A 20,616-nucleotide genomic window follows, 5' to 3' on the forward strand; every position below is an offset into this window, starting at 1 on the left:
ATTGTTTATCATTTAAAATGAAGTTTTGGTGATGGTTTGAATTTGGTCAAGTTTAGGTGGCCACCAGATGGAGCTAGTAGTATTTTGGGACTTGGTATTAATTTAGTTGGTTAGATCTATGCTTGTGCTTTTCAACGATAGCAAATCTGTTTAAATTGAGCAAGAAATGAATAAATGGGAGACAATTAATTATCGTGAACATGCAGGGCGTGAACTGGAAGACGATCGATTCGCCATTGAAATGCATTGGGCAAAAGCTTCGTTGGGGGGCTGTCTTCGAACAACGATTGCGCGCATATTGAATAAGATATAACAATGAAAGTTAGCACTTCAATAAACAGTAACATGTTCTTTTAATTGGCTGTCGTTTAATGTTCTGATCATTCCAAATAAACTTTTGATAATGGTTTGAATTTGGTCAAGTTTAGGTGGCCACGATTGCGCGCATATTGAATAAGATATAACAATGAAAGTTAGCACTTCAACAAACAGTAACATGTTCTTTTAATTAGATTTGATTTAGATTGTTTATCATTTAAAATGAAGTTTTGGTGATGGTTTGAATTTGGTCAAGTTTAGGTGGCCACCAGATGGAGCTAGTAGTATTTTGGGACTTGGTACTAATTTAGTTGGTTAGATCTATGCTTGTGCTTTCCAACAATAGCAAATTTGTTGAAATTGAACAAGAAATGAATGAATGGGAGACAATTTCCTTCTGGTGTATTTTGTTCCATTTCCACCCCGCACTTCCTCCTTCATAATAGTCCATTCCAATGTGTGACGTCATCATTTTGTCTGGTTGACCAACAGGGCGTCTTGTGGAAGAGCACCCATCATTGTTGTGTGTAGCGAACGTCGTATAGTCCAGAGTCAGACTATCCACTCTTACCTAGCTGTGAGTATTTAGCCTACAGCAACATTCTGAGCGCGGTAGTGCGGTGGGAATGACCAGAGAAGAATATCTAGCCTTCTTGATTACATGCAAGCATTTATTGCAGAAACAAATCTTCAACCATTCTTAAAGGGTTGCAACCGCAAAAATGTTTCGATCTCAAAAAGAAATCAAATCAATTCATGTCTCATAAATTAAACCATCACCGCAACTGAACTGGAATCATGGCTTGACTACGAATAGAACATGGAGGACTGATTGAACGATGTCACCACAATGTAATGTTTCACAGGTGTGACAAAGGTGATGCAATCTTTGCTTATTTCTAGCAACAGTCCATGACGTAAGACATCAGGTTCAGTAGACAACGATTCTATGTGACGTTTTATTTGAAATTGTCCGTAACAGCTACAACAATGCTAAGAAGACGTAAAACTATGTGTCGTAAATGTTAAACTGCCAGTAGCAAGAATGCGCTCAACTTATGGGTGGCATTCCAAATTCCTAAAAGCACACGAGTAGGCTACTTGAAGAAACTGCACAAACACTTGAATTCCCAGCTAGCGTTTCAAATTTCTGATAGGCCTAAACGACGCAATGTCCTAAAGAAAAACTGCAGAGGATGAAAGGCCTCCAGATTTCACAGCAGAAAGAAGTAAAAAACATATAAAAAAACGCAGGACCCTACATTGTGTTTGAATAAAAAATTGTTTGGAACAAAGCATCACTTAAAATATTTGCATCATGTCAGTCTTTAATATCAATAGTACATCGTGCAAGCTTTCAATTTAATTAAAGGCAGACTTGTTTGCTTTTGATGACAAGCTAAATTCAGAGATGTACGTATACGCCGCAAATTCTACGCCGCATACTTGCGGCGTAGACTTTTTGTTTACGCTCACGCTTGCGGCCACATTTTTTTGGATAGTTTGCGCTTGAGGCTACGCCGTAAAGTTTTCGCGGTTTTTTAGCGCATTTTCAATGTAAACTGCTCCCGAAGTAAATAGAAAAAAGGGAACAGAAAATAAAAGGGTTTGTTCGCCCTTTGACGAAAGCTCACACGAAACCAGCTCACATAAAACCAGTTCAGTTAGAACAGTTCAGCTCTCAGAAAAACATTAAATTGATTGTTTAGTTAAAAATGTAATGATTTGTAATAATGTTTCCCTGTTCCGTAATTTCAATAATGTTTCCCTGTTCTGTAATTTCACTATTCTGTAATGTATAAATTCAAATTGTGTTAGAGACCTACAATATTATATGAACACCTTCTGATAACTTAAAATTATAATTCGAATAACAATTGTGTGGAAATTAGTTCATGGAGTCAGATAGCCAAATTAGATAAATAGAACTTGCATCAGGTAGTCAGACAGCCGTAAAATTCAACTCAACTTATAAACAAACCATTCTCATACTTAAACTCATACTTAAATAACCTAAATAATAAAATGTTACCACAGTCAACGCATACTTTTTAATGTCTTTTTTTTTTCGCTACAACACGCCAATACCTTCCAGCGCTGCAACTGAAAGAATGTTTTCAATGGGCAAAGACATATTGGAACCAAAACACAGCAAAATGTCAGATCAACACTTTCCGATGCTTGTGCATCTTCGTGGAAATTCAAAATAAAACTTGTTTGTTTTGAGTGGTTTATACCGTGTGAATGTTTGGCACCTAGCAAACAAAGTTAGTTTACGCTAGAGTATGCGCTAACGCTGACGCCGCCAACTTTTTTTACAAGTTACGTTGACGCATACGGCGTATGGTTTTTCGAACGTTTGCGTTTACGCTGACGGCGTCAATATTTTTGTATGCGCGTACATCACTGGCTAAATTACAAAAATAAGTTGCTTTTCTAAGGTTTAGTTGAAACTCATGGTACAATCTGGCAACACTAGATCAAATAAATCGTTTTTTTAAACTTTATGAAAGGTTAGGCTAAATTTAATCAAACTTGCCTTAATATCGTGTGCAAAGACTAGGTGCTTATCAACTAAGTATATGGGCATCAAGCCAGTAAAGTTACCACATAGCAGCTATTAATTGACCTCTGTAATATTCTACATTACCAAAGTTATCTATGTTTTCCATTTATCAAATGCTTCGGTTTAGGTTTTAAAAGAAAAGATAAGCCAGTGAGCATTGTTTAAGTTACTAGTAGTGGTAACCACCAACCTGCTGGTACATTGATATTGTGTTATTTTCCAAAGCATGGTTTTGATGAATTTCTTTTTAAAATGAAATAAACAACTTGAACATGAAATAGCCTGAGCTTGGTGTGATTACGTTAAAAGATATAGTGTTAGGTAAGTTGATTTGTTGCTTGCGCTATACCAGTACTTGAACTTTGCAAAGTGTAAATAGAAGGTTAATTTTGTTGTACAACTGAAACCGAATAAATACACTGTCAATTTGTTACACTTGTTCATGTGTTTATCGTAATCGATATATTCAATTAATAGACTAAGAATGATTTGGACAAAGTGGACTAAATTTTATTTATGAAAGTACTGCACCAAAAGCTCATGAACAATAGCTTGTATCAATCTCTCAACACAAGGAAGAAACATGATGCTGATTCAATTATTCTAATCGGATCTTGTGATTATTTATGGTTTAGAATGTAGAGATATTAATCTAATTTTGTCGGCACTACAAACAACGCATTTTTTTATATTCTAAAGATGAAATCTAGATACTTTGATGGAAGATACACAGAGGTTTAATATATTTTATCGTGTTTTCGTTCAGAAAATGTTTTCCTTCTTTAAATCCTCCAATGTGTTACAACAAGCGACGAAAAGCTGGAGACTTCTCTTTAGTCAAGTAAGGTTATAAATGAGGTTGTGACTTCAACCATTCTACAATTTGGGTAGAGAGGTAACTTTTTTAAAACTGGTTAGTATGTCTGTTTATGATTTTCTGTTAAAGTTTGGAGTTTTAGATCTTTTCTTCTAAAGAGTAAAAACATATATATGATATAGACCAAAGGGAAATTTCTCAACTATTTTTTCCGTTGTTTCAAACAGTATTATATGTTTTTATTTATAAATTATGTTATTGCCTGTTTATTATTCATAGTTTGTTAACTGTATTTTGTTAGAAAGATATTCAAGATTATTAAAGAGTTCTTTAAAATATTGACAAAATAAAAAGACTTCTATAGAACGTTTATTTAACTAGTCCAAATTCCACAGAGTTTTACTCATGAATCAGTGATTAGGGAGATGGAAAAAGAAATCACAATCCACCGTTACCAAAACTGTGAGGCTATCATCCACTGCAGTTTAATACATTCTTCCATCTGAATAACACAGTAACTTTATTTGTTTTACCTTTTTGTGTACCTTTTGTAGACTTTTTGCTGTCACATGAAAACTGATACATTGCTTAGCCCAAAACGTAAGAGCTATGCAACTTTTTCCTCTCAAAATGATGAAGAGTCTTCAGGTATTAAAGATGGTTGTCAGAGATGACATGTGTTCGACATCACGTTCATTCGTCAAAGTGGGTGTTGTATATTGTTGTGATTTTTGTTCAACCTGTTGTGTAGCGATTAGCAATTAGTACTGCAGTACATGCTGGTATTTAGTTCACAAGTTTGACTTTTAAACGGTTTGTGAATTTAGTTTATTTGAAGTAATAACCTATTTTTATTGTACATTGCATGCAATTGATACTTGATTACTAAAGGTATCAGCCAACCACTCAGCATAACCAGTAAATGACATTGAATATTATATAGAAAATAAACTTCTGGATTGAAAACTAAAAGTTATGAATTACTTTCTGTCTTTCTCCAACTAACATATGCAGTATGGTATATGTTTTGCATAACAACGATGTTGTAATAGTTTGTTTTATCATGATCAAGTGAGTTTTGAAATACACTGTTATTTGTTTGTCGTTGCATGTTAGTTAGATTTTGCAGCACGTTAAGCTAAAGCAATACTCACTGTTGTGGACTTCATCATTACCTTGCGAACCATGGACTCATTTCTGTTTCATCCCAACGTAATAACAATGTTTCCTCACACTACATTTTGATTTAATGTTTTGACTGGGAATACCGGTTGTTTCTGTTCTGGTCTCTCTCATGACTCGGTAGGCTATTCCACAGAAAGAATTTGATTGAGCATTCTCAAAACCAAAAATGGTTTATTCAATAGTGAGTTTTATAAAATGATAAAAAACTATTCTCTCAAACCCAGCACCTGAAAGCATTATCTTCATATTGATAATAAACACGTCGATGTTGTTGTTTGAAACATCAACTGACATATTGGCTCCAAATTTGCTGATATTTCCCCCTGATTTGTGTGAACATGTTGATCAGTTTCTCGAATTGATTCAATTTTTTTTTCATACAGATGATGCACACTCCAGCTACGGAGACCACGATTTACGAAATATCAACGATGACGAGGGCGGATCTTTTTCGTCTACTCGAGATGGAAAACAAATTAATACGGACGATGCAATCTCAAACGGTGTGTTACGTTGAATTTTAACTTAAGTTTTCCATAAACTTCTTTTTTAAGCTTTTAAAATGCATACAACACGCCAAGGGCTTTATAAACCTTATTTGAAGAATATTAAAACTTATAGGAAGTAGTGAGATACGGTGTAAAGAATGTAAATAGTTGTTAGTTGTTACCGTGTGATAATTGCATGGTTTTCAACTGCCAGATAACTTGTTGATAAAGATTGTCACTGCATTTTCAATGGTTACTGCTTTACCTCAAAATGCTGTGCCGGAAGTAATAGGCTACTGAAGTTTGAAAGAAATGAAACTACATTTAACAGGCTTCAACGGTTTCAGCAAGACAAACTCTTATCTATCTGATAATATGAATCGAAAATCATGACCTTGCAATACACACAGCTGGACAAAGAGTGACCCTGTTGCCAGGTTGATAATTTTTTTTTTACATTTCAGTTGTTTTTACTCAGCCAGTCACCACCCCTTTGTTGACTGTCCCTTCCCAAGAGAGTTCTCCCTCAAGTCCCACCACTCCCCTGCTCAGTAATGAAACTGTCCCTGAGAATTTACCTTCCCCCAAAGTTTCAATGGACTCCCTTAAAGACAATTTGTCTCCCACCAGCGAGTATTCAAGCAGTGGAGTGTCCAGTTGTGCACGGACAGCACCGTCATCGATGGAATTTAGTGACAGTAAGTAATGCTGTGCTGGTGCTTTTTAGTTTGGAGGAAAGAAAAACAATCTTGGCTACGATTTCATTTCTTTTCGTTCAACGTATTCGGATGTTAGTTTCAAAACAAGTTTTCTCCACATATCATTTCTAGAATGACGCAATTGAATAAAGTTTCAAAAAATCAATTGTATAGCCATCCAATTGCATTGAGAACGTCAGATAAATGTAAAATTAACGTCAGGATTGTGTAATTGCAAGCCATCTGTTGCCGAACGAACACTTCTCTTAGACTTATCAATAATTAATTACAAAACTTTCATGTCAGCTCTGGGTTGCGAGAAGTCAAGCGAATGCGGCGATAAAGTACCAATTGAAGACTATAAGGAGATTGTTGCTGTTCAAGAACTTGCAGCAGCCGAATGCATTTCGCCAATACCAGGTTTGCTTGAGCTGCGTTTCCATTTACCATTGGTGTCTGATCTTTGAGCAAAGAGGCCGCGTTTTTCGTAACGTTATTTCATGTTAAAAACGGAAGTGAATATAAAACGAGAGATCTCGCTAATTCTTATTGTTTACATCTTTTTGCGATAACTATTGACAAGATGTATTGTTATCTCCAACTATTGATTGATATTCCATAATTCCAGTCAGGGCTGCGATTTTTGCCTTTTTCGGTGACGAGGTCACTCGACACGCGCCATCACTATTCGACAAACGCCGTGCCTTACAAAAAAAAAAAAAGGAAAAAAACTGAGAGAGGACTAAACGTCGTCAGGTCGAGGAACAATCGGGGGGGAGCATCACGTGATGCAATCATAAGAGTGCTGACTTACGTAAACTTTCTTGCGCCAGGTACTTCAAAGCAAGGTCTAAAAGCGACGCTTCACTACGTTGAGTTGTCAACGTCTATGCCAGTGTGTATTTCGCAGTTTGAGCTAATTAACAATATTGCTCTGGTAAAATGACTGTTGGATACTTGCTATGAAAGTTTTTCACATGTAGAAAACAGCCTAGTTTCCGACCAGACGTGCAGAAATACAGATGAAAAAAGCCGCTATTTTTATGGAAAGGAACATTTTGAACACTGCGGGAAATGCTTTGATCGAAGTTCTTACGCCTGGCATCAAATATTTCGCCACACACGTTTCGTGCTATTCGACACAATGGGTTTCTAACTTTCTTCGAAGTAGGCTACTTTTACTTGTCAACGTCTATGCAAGTTTGCATTTATGTCTGACTTATGCACTTGTTGTTCCAAGAATGGAGAATTTTTTTGCAATGTGAATAAAGAATAGTAGACAGATAAACACGGTTGCAACTCGACTTCCTTCCACTAAAAGGGTTTCTGTGATTACGTAAAGGGCGGTTTTGCACTTGCATTCACAAAAGCACACAACCTAGCTAGCAAAACCCGTCGTTTTTACATTGATTCAACGTCTACAGACGTAAAGTCGCAATGCAAAAATAACGAATTTTGATGCCTGCGTATCAATGCCCAAGAAGAAGTTTACGTTTGTTTTACATTAATTCGACATCTAGCGACGTTGAATTGAATTATCATAAAATAACGTTAATTGTTCAACCAGGTACCGGTAACAAATTAATAGCTTACTGCGAGATGATTGCCTCGATTTACGTTTACACTAACACAATTTCGGCACAATTGGGATACTGCGAGCAAACACGAGTCTGTTTGATAAAGAACTAGCTGTCAGAATCGGAATTATCAGATGCTGTATCGGAGGATGAGGTTGTCGCGTCGTCACTAGAATACTTGAAGACGCGAAACTGCCCGTTCATGAACGCGCGATGCCATATGATCGGAAGCATTACTTTACTGCCCAAGAACCATTTATCGAATTTCGTACTACTTTTTTAACTTGACCCCGTAGCTTTTCTAATTCCAGTTTGTTTCCGTCATAAAATTCTTTACAAATTTTGCAAAATACCACACTAACTTTTCCTTCTGTTTGATAATCTATAGCAGGTAAATTCTACTTTTTAACTGTATCTTCTTTCACTATAATTTATATTCGCAACGACATCGGTAAACAATAAGCATTCGATGAAAAAATAACTTTTGCGTAACAATAAGCCGGTATCGCGATGAAGAAACGCATAAAATTTCGTTTGATTAAACATTAAAGCATACGGCAATTGCCGCCGTAATCCAAGGTTTGTTGATTTGGCGACGGCAATGTTTTTGCCGTCGTAGATACAAGCTAATTTCGAGGGCAATTTGTATACATGTCCGGTAGTACATAACTTAGCGCTTGATACTCCTTTGCAATCACTCAACCAGCGTGCGATTAAAAGCTTAAGTAAGTGACTCTGATACCACACAACTTGTGCGGTAACTCGCTGCCAAACGCTTATAATCTGACTCTTGTGACGTCATATTACTATTCGACAAACAAACGCAGAATTTTTGGTCGTTCGACAAGAAAGAAAAAATCGCAGCCCTGATTCCAGTGAAAGTTTTGATTTAATATTTCAGAAGACAAACCGACAGAAGAAACCCCGTTGCTAGAAAGTACCGTTCCAGCATTTTCTCCCGAAAACGGATTCATCTTCGGTAATTACAGTTTGTTGAATTGCGTTATTTCTTACCAAGCTCAGTTGTGTTCTCTGTTTAGGATTCACTTATCACACTGATGGCAGATTGAATGAAAGAGTGATTGCTTTCTTCTGGTTTTGTTCCCACTTCAAGTGGGGTCGCCGGTGCAGATTGCAGTTCTCCACACCATTCTGTCAACAGCATCTTTTTCCTACTCCCACATATCTTCTGCCACACAGTCCCTCCATCTTCTTTTCGGCCTTCTTCGCTTTCTTTTACCAACTTCCAATTGTTTCGTTCGTCTTCCGACATAATCTTCGTCTCTTTTCTTACCACATGACCCAACTATTGCTTCCTAGCCATATTAAAACTTACCGGACTTGGCCATGATTATTTGTTAACTTTTGGTATTGTCTTACTCTAAAAAATCATCGTTCTTTTAACAACTCTTGCATTTTATTTGCATAACGCACTTACGCACGGATGATGTTACTGTAAAAGAGAACATTTTTAGATTATGATTTATATTTGTTTTACTAATCAAATCGCAGTTTCTTTTATTATCTATTCTTTTATTCGAGAAGCACTCAAGTGAAAAATCTGCGATGTGACACAAAATCACTTTCCCGCAAGTTGGACTGCAATTTAATACATCCTAACATATCCAGATCTTCCACAAACCACGACGACCAGTGATGAACTTCTGACTCTCATCGAGAGATCCCACTCATCAATGGGAGTGCTAGATGCTGTCAGCAGGCATAATGGTTATGTCAGTCCTCTGCTTGGTGTCGCCTGCATTCATTACATATACATGAAAGCCTTGGCCCAACATGAGAGAAATTCGCCCAGCTACAACAAAGTGAGTTCTCTTGTAGTTGTTCTAACCAGGGGTCGGCAACCTGCGGCTCCGGGGCCACATGCGGCTCTTTAGCTTTTTTGAAACGCCCCCTTTTTAGATTTGACAAAACTTGGAATTTAAATTTGCATTTTATTAACTATTATAATGATGGCCCAAGGCCCTATGACAGGGCTACTCAACTGGCGGACCGCGGTCCGAATCCGGACCTTCTGGGTGTTGAAGGTGGACCTCGGGCTTCTGGAAGAATAACCTCATTGCCAAATATTAGGGCCTCTTTAAACAGATTTCCATTAGGAAAAAGCAATTTTTTGTGTTTATCCAAGAAGCTGGGGGCTTCGCCCCAGACCCCCCAAACGCTTTGCCGTCTTCTCTGATGTGCGATCCACACAGCTGCACTACAAAGAAACACAATACATTTTTTCCTTTTTTATTTCTTTGTTTGTGTCAGACAAAAATCCAAGTCGTGTTACATACTACCTGAAAAGTGTTTCGGTGCTCGTAGGCTACTGGTTGTTTAATTTTCGTGGTTGCATATGAAATATTCACTGGACCGCAAAAATATTCAACTTGTCAAAACGGACCTTAGCTAACATTAGTTGAAAAGCCCTGTCCTATGATGAAATATGGAAAATGAAACTGTTCCAAAGCATTTTTGACTGGTTCTATATAATGTAACAAAATAGTAGTTTTTCTTTTAATTTTTGCCGTTCAAGTTTGGATTTTATGAGGTCAATTTACAGCTTTTAGCACAAACAGTACCTTTTCTGTCAGAGTATAGCCATGTACAACTCAAAAAAGAGGAAGGTTTTAGGTAAAAACTAAGAATTTAACTTAGCATGGACAGATAACTTTGCATTCAATGCAAATGGTATTGGCACATCTGTAGCCTATGCTTAATATGTGGACAAAAATTGAAAACAACAAAAAATGTGGCGCAGAGAGATTTCAAAAACAGGCATAGAGCATTTGCTGCAAAATAGGCTACCCCAATGAAATGCAATAGATTGGGTTTCGCGTTTAGCATCATTATTGGTGTTTACTTCACAAATGTAGAATACGGGTTGGAAGAAAGCAGTTTTGGAACTGATGTAAAAAGCAGAGTAGGCTTAAGGAAGTTTCCAATAAATAGAATAGTTCCAATGCCCCATGTCACACCGTTGTGCTGCTAGTTTTGTGGTAGCTCCAGAGATAGGAAAGCCGTTCACAGACGGAGATTACATAAAAGAATCGTTTGTCAAGGTGGCAGAAACACTGTTTTCCGATTTATATTTACAGAAATATCACAAAATACGTAAATTGCGTTTTGTGGCTCTTTGCTGGTCGTATCTGCTTGAAAATAAAGCAGATTGGCTCTTTTGTTGAAAAAGGTTGCCGACCCCTGTTAATCTAAACCAGTAGTTCTCAAACTGTGCGTCGCGACGCCCTGGTGCGTCGTTTCAATTTTCCAAGGGCGTCGCAGAAGAGTTTTGTTTCGTAGCTGAATTCAGTTTATCTTATAAAGATGAGGTTAATCCTTTGATTAGCAGTTTCAGTTGTCATCAAAGTTGTTAACTTCATTAAAACACGCCCACTGAAGTCAAGAGTTTTCAAAAAACTTTGTGGAGAAATGAATGCAGCGCATCGGAGTTTGCTCTTTTAATTTTCATCCAGGTGGCTTTCGCTTAGAAAATTCTTTGAACGCTTCTATGAATTGGTGGATAAACTTCAGGCTTTTTTGCAGCAAGAAAATAATCCACTTGCAGATTGTTTAGCTCAGAACAATTTTTTATTGAAATTGGCTTACTTTACTTGTGTGATATCTTCGCCAAACTGAACATTTCTATGCAAGGGCCGAATAAAAATGACATTTCAGATAAAATTGCAGCATTCGTTAAAAAGCTGCTATTGTGGAAGGAACATATAGCAAACCTGTCTGGAAGCTCTCGATACTTCACTTTCTTGTCCAATTTGCTTGAAAAGAAAAGTATGACGCTGCCTTCAAATTTGTGAAGCATATTTGGGTAACATTTGTCCAAGCTCGAGTCGAAATTTGCAAAATACTTCCCGAAAAATTTATCAAACTACGAATGGATTCGTGATCCTTTCGTCCAACCTACTCCACTGTCTTTTACTGCACAAGAAAAAGAAGCCTACATTGACCTTTCTTGTGACAATTCCCTGAAAAGGATGTTGAATTTAGGAAATCCGGCAAATTTCTGGTTTTCAATGAATGGCGATTATCTAGCTTTGGTGAAGAAAGCACTACGAATTATTATCCCATTTGTCACGTCATATTTATGTGAAGCAGGATTTTCTGCCTTGGCGGTGATAAAAAGCAAATTTCGATCACCAATAAACACTGAAAGAAAAATGCGGGTGGCAATTTCAAAAATTCTCCCAAGATTTAATGAACTTTGTAAAAACAAACAAACCCACACGTCACATTAAATAATATGCATTGTTTTTTGTTGTTGTATCAACAAACAAAACTTTAATAATAAGTTTCCTCATTAACTTTTATTTGCTGGTGCGTCGCAAGTCCAGAAAACTTTTCCAGATGCGTCGCAACAAAAAAAAGTTTGAGAACCACTGATCTAAACAATGAAATGGTGTCAAAGATGGTATTTGATATTAAAGCTTAAAAGTTCACAAAACATCTCAATTTGAAACGGATGCCTACGATTTGGGAATTATTGGATATAGCAGTGCTTTTCAATTATGTTTCATTAAAGTTAAAAAAAACTCTTTTCAGTGAATTTCAAAGAAAGCACTAAAATAACATGAAAACGACAACAAATCAGTTTTCGTGCCTGATATGTTCGTGAAATATTCCGTGTTATTAAAAGACTTTCACTTTAAAAAAAAAACAGGAGGACTACCTCCTAGACTACTTTTGTGGCGAATATTCTAACCTAGAGCAACAAATGGATGGGTATGACTTTAGAGCAAGCCTGAACGAGACTAAATAGATCTGGTCTGTTATCGATTTTGTCGCCAGCTATTGTTGCATGGAATGTATATTGACAAAAAGCAAGAAAATATGTCTCACTTTGCCTTTTCTTATGAAGGCCATAATTTTAAAACAATAGTTTCATGCCGCGGTTGACAAAGTGTGACAGGGCATAAACGAGCCACGGTTCAAACCGCGCTGGCCTAAAGCGATTTCTCATAGTTCCAAACAGACTACTTTAAATTCCATCTTTTCAGCTTTGCGGACAAATCCACACCAACTCCTACTTCAGGGAAATGTTGTTCTCCATCGAAGCAAACGCGAAGTCTCTTGACAACTTTGCCCTACTGACGGCCGCATCCGACCTCCTCTATCTCCGCATCACGTTAAAGCGCTCCACCATCCCCACGCTCCTCTCCTGCATCGATTGTGAGTCTCTCAATCTTGACGGTAAGTTTGTGTCGTTGGAGCATGACTTAACGTCAGATCATCGAAAATTATGTCTTACCAAACAACATCACGTGAAAAGTGTTCGTCTGTCACTGGTTATCAAATTTCTTTTATATATTCGTTGAAACTACGTCGGCATGTGTAGAACGACTACCTAACGTGTAATTAGCCAGATATTTACAACAAACATGTTGATCCACAGAACTCCGTCTCCTGGCGAGCTGCCTCCACACCCCAAGTATCCCCATGATCAACTCGGAGTACATGTACAACGTAGCTGGTGCTGTCGCAATGCGACATCTTGATGACATCCACGATCTTTATACTCTCCTCAGCATCATAAAATGCTTCGGAAGGTACGGATAGTACGATGAAAGATATTATCGATCGTTGCTTGACAGTTTCGGTATTCACCAGCTTTTATTGAGCGAGTTTCGTTTGACTCTTCTTTGGTTTGCGCAAGCGCCATAAATAAGCGTTTCCATTGCAATTCTCATTTGGTATTTTCCAAACTGTTGGTTTGTCAATGTGTATTAAAAGTAATATACTTCTTCAAGCTATGTTTTATCTTAACAATTTTGAGTTTCGACTGGCCAAGTTATATGCAGTAATAGCGTACAGTTAGTCTTGGAGATCATTACACTGACTGAGCGGTGAGAGGTTCTTCCATTTCATGCGTTTAATTGAGGCGCGTTGTGTCTGCAGTAAATAGACTGTTTAACAAAACCTTTTTCACAATACCACAGACAGATAATGGAATATTATCAATAGACAATACATTTATTACAATGTTTTTGTTTTCTGCTTACAACTGCCATCTTTCTGCACTATTCTCTCTGATTATGACACTGGTGTCTCTGCTTAGCAAAACTTGAATGTGTAGATTGAAATATTTCTCTTTGTCAAGTTTTATGAAGGAAATGCTCTATTCAGATACTTCACCACGCAAGCGAAACGTCACGCTGATGCAAAAGTGTCGTCATTCATCCAAGAGCTAGGAACGACTTACCCTGATGGCCGATTGATGGCGTCACACATGTTTGATGCCTTTTATAGAATGGAGTACGCCCCTTCCCGCCCCCTGCAGTTGGAGGCGTGCAAGGCCATCAACGCTTCGTCAGTGGCTCTGCTGCCCCAGGTAAATGAACACACCTCAGCCAGTTAGAATAGTTGCCAGTTTTACGTCGTTTCAACGTCTAATGACGTTGAATAGAGGGTTTGAGAGGTTGGATGGCATCTTATTTCATCAGATAATTCAGATTAATTTACTACGTACTTCGTTTTTAACTGAGTTTTTCTTTATGCGTACAGCAACTAGAAGCATAGCTTTTCATTGCAGACATGCTGCCGTGTAATGTTGCTTTATCACCAATCATAATGTCATGCTTGGTTTAGTTTTCACGTTGCGTTTCTCTGTGGCTGAGACATCGACTTGAGGTTGGTAAGCTCAAAGCGATCTTTAATGCGAAGTCTTTTCCTATCAATTATTCAATTGCACTTTGTGGGATATCACGTGTTGTGCAATGACATTCAGAATTTTTCAATATTTGATTTGACAACACAGAGAACCATTTTTGAGCGAACAATTTGCTTTAAGAGTTCTAAACACGACAAATAATGCAATCACATTTCAACGTCGAATGACAAAATTATGATTGATGCTTGTGCTTTTAAAAAACCAGTCGTGTATTTGTCATGTCGGCTTATTTTTCTCGGCCTTGGGCGTTTGCTTTTCGCAAAGTGTTTAGTCATGCGATTTTGTTCTGTCCCAATGGAAGAATCAATCGTTCAATCAATACCAATTTATTTCCTCCATCGATCCTTGGCTATTGCTGTTGTTTTTTATCCTTACTTCGCTTTTAACTTTCACAATGCGAGTCACACCCGCAGAAAAAAGAGTTCGTTATTTTATCTCCAAACAGAGGTAGTCTTTTGCAGGTTTGTTAAAAACAACTTCTGTTTTATTTCCTGACAACGATTGCTTCTTGTGGAGTATCAATCGAAAATGGTGCTGTATTTGCAAAATAGTATTATCCTCCGGACAGAAAAGAATCGCTTTAACGTTATAACAACGTCTCTTCGCTTAAAAACAACCCAAACTGAAAGCTGGATTTCCCAGCTATAAATAATTGATTTTCAGCTGACATACCTTTCCCGATCAGACTGCAAATAAGTCCTTTTTACATTGATTCCTACTCCCAAGTCTTTCCACTTATCATACTTTTAGACGTAAACCAGAAAAACTGCCGTTTAAAAATTTCGAAAATTGTTTTGTAAATTGCAAACGCAAAGAAGTAGGTGATTTACCAGCAAGCCTTTTTATTGAACGACAAAGTTGTGCTGATTCTAAATATCATAAAAGGGCTTAAAATTGCGTAACACACTAACACTGTAATGTGAAGGCAACATCAAAATGAGCATGTTTGGAAGATTTGTGTGAAATTTTATTTCATATTTCGAAAACTTCATATTTTTAAACTTCCTTTTCCGTTCTGTAGCGTTCTCTGATGAGAAGCATTTAGCTTCAGCAAAGCCAAACGCAACTGCTTGGTTAGCAAAGGGCAACACTGCTTAACAGAAAGTCAAAAGTTCTCAATTTTATTATGATTTAATAAATTTTCCTTATTTTGTATTTAAAAATATCAGGACTACATATTGTGTGACTCGTTGTCTTCGCGAAAAGCGCTAGTTTTTCCAATCCTTTCAGGCTTCCCCCCTTTCGTTGAAATCACCTCAACCAGTGTTGCCAAATCTCTAACAAACCTTTTTTTTTTCAGGATGTTTCTGCCATCTTGCGCTACTTTGTCAAGTACGGTTACAACTTAACGAACGATGGGCTTGTGATGCTCAACAAGATTAGTGACGTCTTGTACCGGCACTTGGAGACAGATTCTGTGACCAAGTTTACCACCAACGTCAAGTGGCTGAGTGTGTTCTACTACTACAACCAACCTTTGCTTGAGCGATACATCGATGCTGTGAAGAGAGATATGGATAAGTTGGACTTTGTCGCTCTGAGTGATGTGTTGGATACATTAGCACAGGTAAAACTTAAAAGATTTAATTGTAGATGAAAGTTTTCAATATTTCTACGCTGCTTTTAAGTTTTGTGACATTTTGTTTTAGGGGACCAAAAGTACAAATTTTGTTCCAACATTGGTGCAAAAAAACTTTTTTTTATTTTCGAATTTTTTTTTTAAACAAGCACAAAAAAACGACTCACATCTCTGCTTGCAACTGACTATTCCTTGAGGCTATCAGGCCACTGCAGACAAAACACACACTTTCAGAACAGGTCACGTGACCAGGATAAAGAACAAAGGAATTAGTTCAGTTTTGTGCGACATTGGTTGTTGTTTGTCTTCATATTATACTTTTTCTGTTGATTTAGAAGCACAACTTGTTATGTCTGTTGTCGACAAGCTTCTAGTGTGGTAGTCATTCGTAACGTACTTGTCACAACAAGCAGTTGCCTTTCCTAGTCTGCAAATCAGTCCTTTTTTACATTGGTTCAAAGTCTGTAAACGTTTAACCAATGCAAAAACACTTTTTCGCTGACTGAATTACACTACTCGCTGAGCCAACTTTTTATGCTTTAGTTCTAAAATTCAGTTCTAAATATTAACTTTACTCGATTTTCTCTCCTGCAGGTGTACTATCTTCCCAACAACCCCGACGCGTTCTTCGAGAAGCTCCACGCTGAGATGATGCAGAAGTACCCGACGCTTCACCGGAGCAATGTCAAAAACATACAACGGAAGCTTCTCCTCACCGCCTTTCACTTTTCCGTTTTTGGAAGATATCCTTATCCGTTAATCAAGCTCACTCTAAGTCCTGAACAGGTGACCTATGTCAAGACTAGGACACCGATAAGATTGATCAGCTTCCTTAAGTTAATCAATTGTGTGCCAACGTTCTGTTGTATCCCACAGAAGTTAAATAGAACTGCCACTGTAAGAATGGAGGTTTCGTTTATCCGTTGTTCATTTGTTATGCTGATTTGGTATTTTTTGTTTGTATTGCCGGTTGTTGCAAAAGCAAGTTTGCGTGTTTGATTTATCTTCACACTTTGATTATTGTGTGAACCTTTATTTTCGGACTGAGAAAGTCTCTAGAAACTTAATCCTGGCAGTTTCTCATATTTGCAGAGGTTTTCATCTACCGCCGCAGGCCCGCCGCAACTTTCCAAAATGTACCATAAAAAGGGTCCACATCTTTTAGGCGCGGACAGTTAGGCGCCGGTCAAATAGGCGCGCACATTGTGGCGTCTGGATATTTAGGTGCAGAGCACTGTGGCACCCGTTCATTTAGGTGCTATTTCTAGTAAAGTCTGCAGATTGTATCAGCTTGGCAGGTAGGGCAATGCTTTTCACACAAAATGTTATATTGAACAGAAAAATATGTTGTTTTGTTAATGCGCGTGTGGAGATGTGCGAGACAACGCTCAACTGCTCTTGATATATATTAGCACATCTCCACAGGGTTATTTACTATGCAACCTGAACACAGGTTGCAGCCAGATGGAACTTTACTCAATCTGTTATCTTTAGCAATTACTTCTACTCGGGATGGATTGATCGTGTGGCGAGTACGTATGAGACAACGCTCTACTACATGAATACAATTCTATAGGGCATATGAACTCTGGCAACAAGTTGCAAGCATAATGGTGCGACTTTGCTTGTTATTAAACCTAGTCGAGGTTTTGACGGAAAACTAAGTTACTCTTCACTCAAGCCTACCACCCACTTGAATATAGGCTACGGTTTATTTTTTACTGGTGTTTAATGTAGTTTTTGTTTGACTCACTAAAAGTGAACTCAGTCATGTTCGGAAACTTGAATAATTTACTGATAAAGCTTTCGCCGACGCAAACCTGGACTAACAACAAATAAATGCTGAACACGCGCATTAAAATACAATATATCTTTCTGTTCAATAGCCTATAACATTTTGTGTGAAAAGCATTGCCGGTTTAAGCAACTTCACTCACGGCAGCCATGACATATGTTTCTGTTCAATACAACATTTTGTGTGAAATGCATTGCCCTACCTGCCAAGCTGATACAATCTGCAGACTTTACTAGGAATAGCACCTAAATGAACGGGTGCCACAGTGCTCTGCACCTAAATGTCCAGACACCACAGTGTGCGCGCCTATTTGACCGGCGCCTAACTGTTTGCGCCTAAAAGACTTGCTCCCCATAAAAAGCCTTCATGTTCAAACTTCGGAAGGACAAAGGAAAAACGCAAATCGTAGCTAAATTAAGTCATCGGTTTGGCATCGGCTGACTTGGCGCAGAGGGTTAGGGCGATGGTTGTCATTACATTGACGTGGATTTGATTCTCACCACTGCTATTGCTGTGTTTTCTTCTGTAATTACCAAACAAAGTTCAAAGTAATAATTGTTAATGTTAAAGCGCCTACCTACTGATCAGCGCGACTCTGATTGGTCAAATTTAAAAGTAGGGAATTTGTTTATGGTACCTTTTGGAAAGTTACGGCCCGGTCACCTATGTGGATTGATAGAGTAACTTTTCCGTGTCATTTTTCCGTGTCTTTTCCGTTTCCATTTGTCATTGAAGTGTTGTCTGTGAATTAGTTTTTGCACTTAACGGCACTGAACCGAAAGCTATCCTTGAAATGCCTTTTCCTTAACTGGATAGCTCGAGAGTTGAACCAGCGAGTTTTAACTTGTCGTTTCTTTTCGCTTATCCAACTGAGCTATAAGACCCATCAACAAAAGCTGTGTTTTTTTTACATAGATTTAACATCTGCAGTGGTTGATTCATTGTAAAAAGGTCAATTTTGCTTAAAATCTCCATCTTAGGTCCAGTCCAACCACGGTCTGTCGAAGCACTTCATGCGAGAGTTTTGCGAATCCCTGAGGATTGAAAGACCCGATCTATTGCCGCCCTCCCTCCCCCAGCACAGGAACATGGACTTCACTACACCCAAGCTGTACGCATTCGAAAAGGTAATGCTGACCTTTCCCAGCGGGTAAAGTCTCTTTTTGAGTGGTATTGTAAATCTTCTGCAACCGGGTGAATATTTTTCATCATTTCAAGTTGAAGTAACGTTTAAAAGCGTTGGCACGGCTGAGTGACGTAGCTTGGGGTTCAACGACCTTAGTTTGACAACCCCACTGGCTAGATGTTGTAAAGACCATTCACGTCTACTCGTGGTGTGATAAGTTGGGTGAGCGCAGTTGCTGTAGAAAAGGTGGTAAAGACAGTCAATAGTGCAATAAGCCCAGTACAATGAAAATCTTTCCAATATATATCTGACCCTCGATAACTAAGTATGGGACTGTCTCCGCTTTAACGTTTAAAGGCAAGTTGCAGCTGACAAACACTTAATGCAGGAAGACATAATATTATTTTTCAAGACATGGCATATAAAAACTTCTGGAATCGTCTACTAAAAAAAATAAAGCCTTTGTCACACTTCTGTCATCTCTTCTGTTAGTTTGTTACGCACGTGCCCAACAATCGAAGGCTTTAGCGCCATTTGTCAACGTGGTAAAATTTTCTGTTAATCTTGGGGTCCAGTCCCAGATAGTAAATTAGTTGTCTTTCACGTTGATTCAACGTCTGCAGACGTTGAATCAATGTAAAAGACGACTGATTTACTATCTGGGTTATGTCAAACAAACATGCGCAATCTGACCACCATTTTGTTGCAGGACGTCCGCACCGTCTTGAACACCGTGGTTGGTCCTCGGAAGTTCACCAACGCATCGTCTCCCGTCCGTGGCCTCCCGATGTTTATTCTACGCCAGCAACTGGACGGCTCCATCTTGTCTATCAAGCGAAATACTCCCTCCTTCATCCCCCCTCATGTGCACCAAACAGTGAGCTTCATTAACATAAAAAAAAATTGTTTTCTTTTATGACGTATGTGAGGGCTATTCTATAGTACTTCATAAAACAAGATTTTTATCCTTCAAATTTTCAAACAATGAAACCAAAATGCTTTTAAAAATGTCTGCAGGTTCAAAATGTCGCGGTGATTCCCCTACCGCGATCCAGGTTCTGCATAGGCTCCAAGCACGCGGTCGGAAAAACACGTCACGCCCTGCGGCTAGTCCGGGCACAGGGCGCTCGTGTGGTCACCATACCCCACTTCGATTGGGACGGGTTCAGCTTCGAGCACAAAGCCGCGCTGCTGACCAAGAAGATATTCGAACAAAGAACCGATGATGTCATCGAATAATAGTCGTCCGAAAAGCGGATACTAATCTCAATGAAGAAATTGAGATCGGTTTTACGTTAAGAAAATGCAAAATCGCCCTCAATTTCCGTTGATCTGTGATCTTGTGTCGCATGTGGGTATTGTTATGATGGCATCTATGTTGTCACTGTGAATCTTTGGCGTAATAAAATCTCCATCGTGTACCAGCAACTCGTTTTCGAAACTGTAGCCTACTTGATTATGATTTGTTGTTTCTGATGTAGGAGCTACTACGTTCACATCAGCAAAAAGTTTGCATTAGTTTTGAGAGTGCTTGTCCGATTGTCCAGCATGCAATCAGTGCTGCCTGGCTCATTCCAATGAAGCTTCAAATCTATGGTTCTTGACCTTTTTCCTTGTTGGCACCACCTTAAAAGCACCAATCAAATTTCGCAACTCCTTCTGAAACATAGCTTATTAAACTTTTTTTATGACTCTTTTAACAATGATCATAACCTTTGCGTCCATTTCAGGATAAAGTTGACTACCTTAATAATTAAGTATAAGACGCTCTTTCAACGTCGTGGGAGT

The 20,616-nt window shown here is 38.3% G+C and overlaps 1 protein-coding gene across 2 annotated transcripts; it reads left to right on the forward strand.

The window, feature by feature from the left end:
* The first annotated feature begins 3,026 nt into the window (after positions 1-3,026).
* On the forward strand, positions 3,027-20,249 carry LOC145770420 (FAST kinase domain-containing protein 3, mitochondrial-like). Of its 2 annotated transcripts, none has more exons than XM_082582063.1 (16): positions 3,027-3,205; positions 3,651-3,725; positions 4,256-4,349; positions 5,270-5,389; positions 5,839-6,072; positions 6,379-6,492; positions 8,551-8,628; positions 9,279-9,472; positions 12,659-12,851; positions 13,054-13,207; positions 13,785-13,989; positions 15,629-15,895; positions 16,502-16,693; positions 18,683-18,829; positions 19,538-19,705; positions 19,846-20,249. In XM_082582063.1, exons 2-16 carry the CDS (start codon positions 3,654-3,656, stop codon positions 20,065-20,067), a joined length of 2,454 nt encoding a protein of 817 aa, XP_082438189.1. In that variant the 5' UTR covers positions 3,027-3,205; positions 3,651-3,653; the 3' UTR covers positions 20,068-20,249. The 2 variants fall into 2 exon arrangements, with proteins under 2 accessions (XP_082438189.1, XP_082438190.1); XM_082582064.1 differs by having other exon boundaries at positions 8,554-8,628.
* Positions 20,250-20,616: the final 367 nt, after the last annotated feature.

This window comes from Aplidium turbinatum, chromosome 5 (genome assembly GCF_918807975.1).
Source record: "Aplidium turbinatum chromosome 5, kaAplTurb1.1, whole genome shotgun sequence".
Lineage (NCBI taxonomy): Eukaryota > Metazoa > Chordata > Ascidiacea > Aplousobranchia > Polyclinidae > Aplidium > Aplidium turbinatum.

Excerpts from the sequence above, each read along its gene's own strand:
- LOC145770420 (XM_082582063.1), top strand. The coding sequence starts at position 3,654 with ATGTTTTCCTTCTTTAAATCCTCCAATGTGTTACAACAAGCGACGAAA. Across the intron at positions 5,390-5,838 it reads GGACGATGCAATCTCAAACG|TTGTTTTTACTCAGCCAGTC; the intron begins GTGTGTTACGTT and ends TTTACATTTCAG. Across the intron at positions 15,896-16,501 it reads TGTTGGATACATTAGCACAG|GTGTACTATCTTCCCAACAA; the intron begins GTAAAACTTAAA and ends TCTCTCCTGCAG.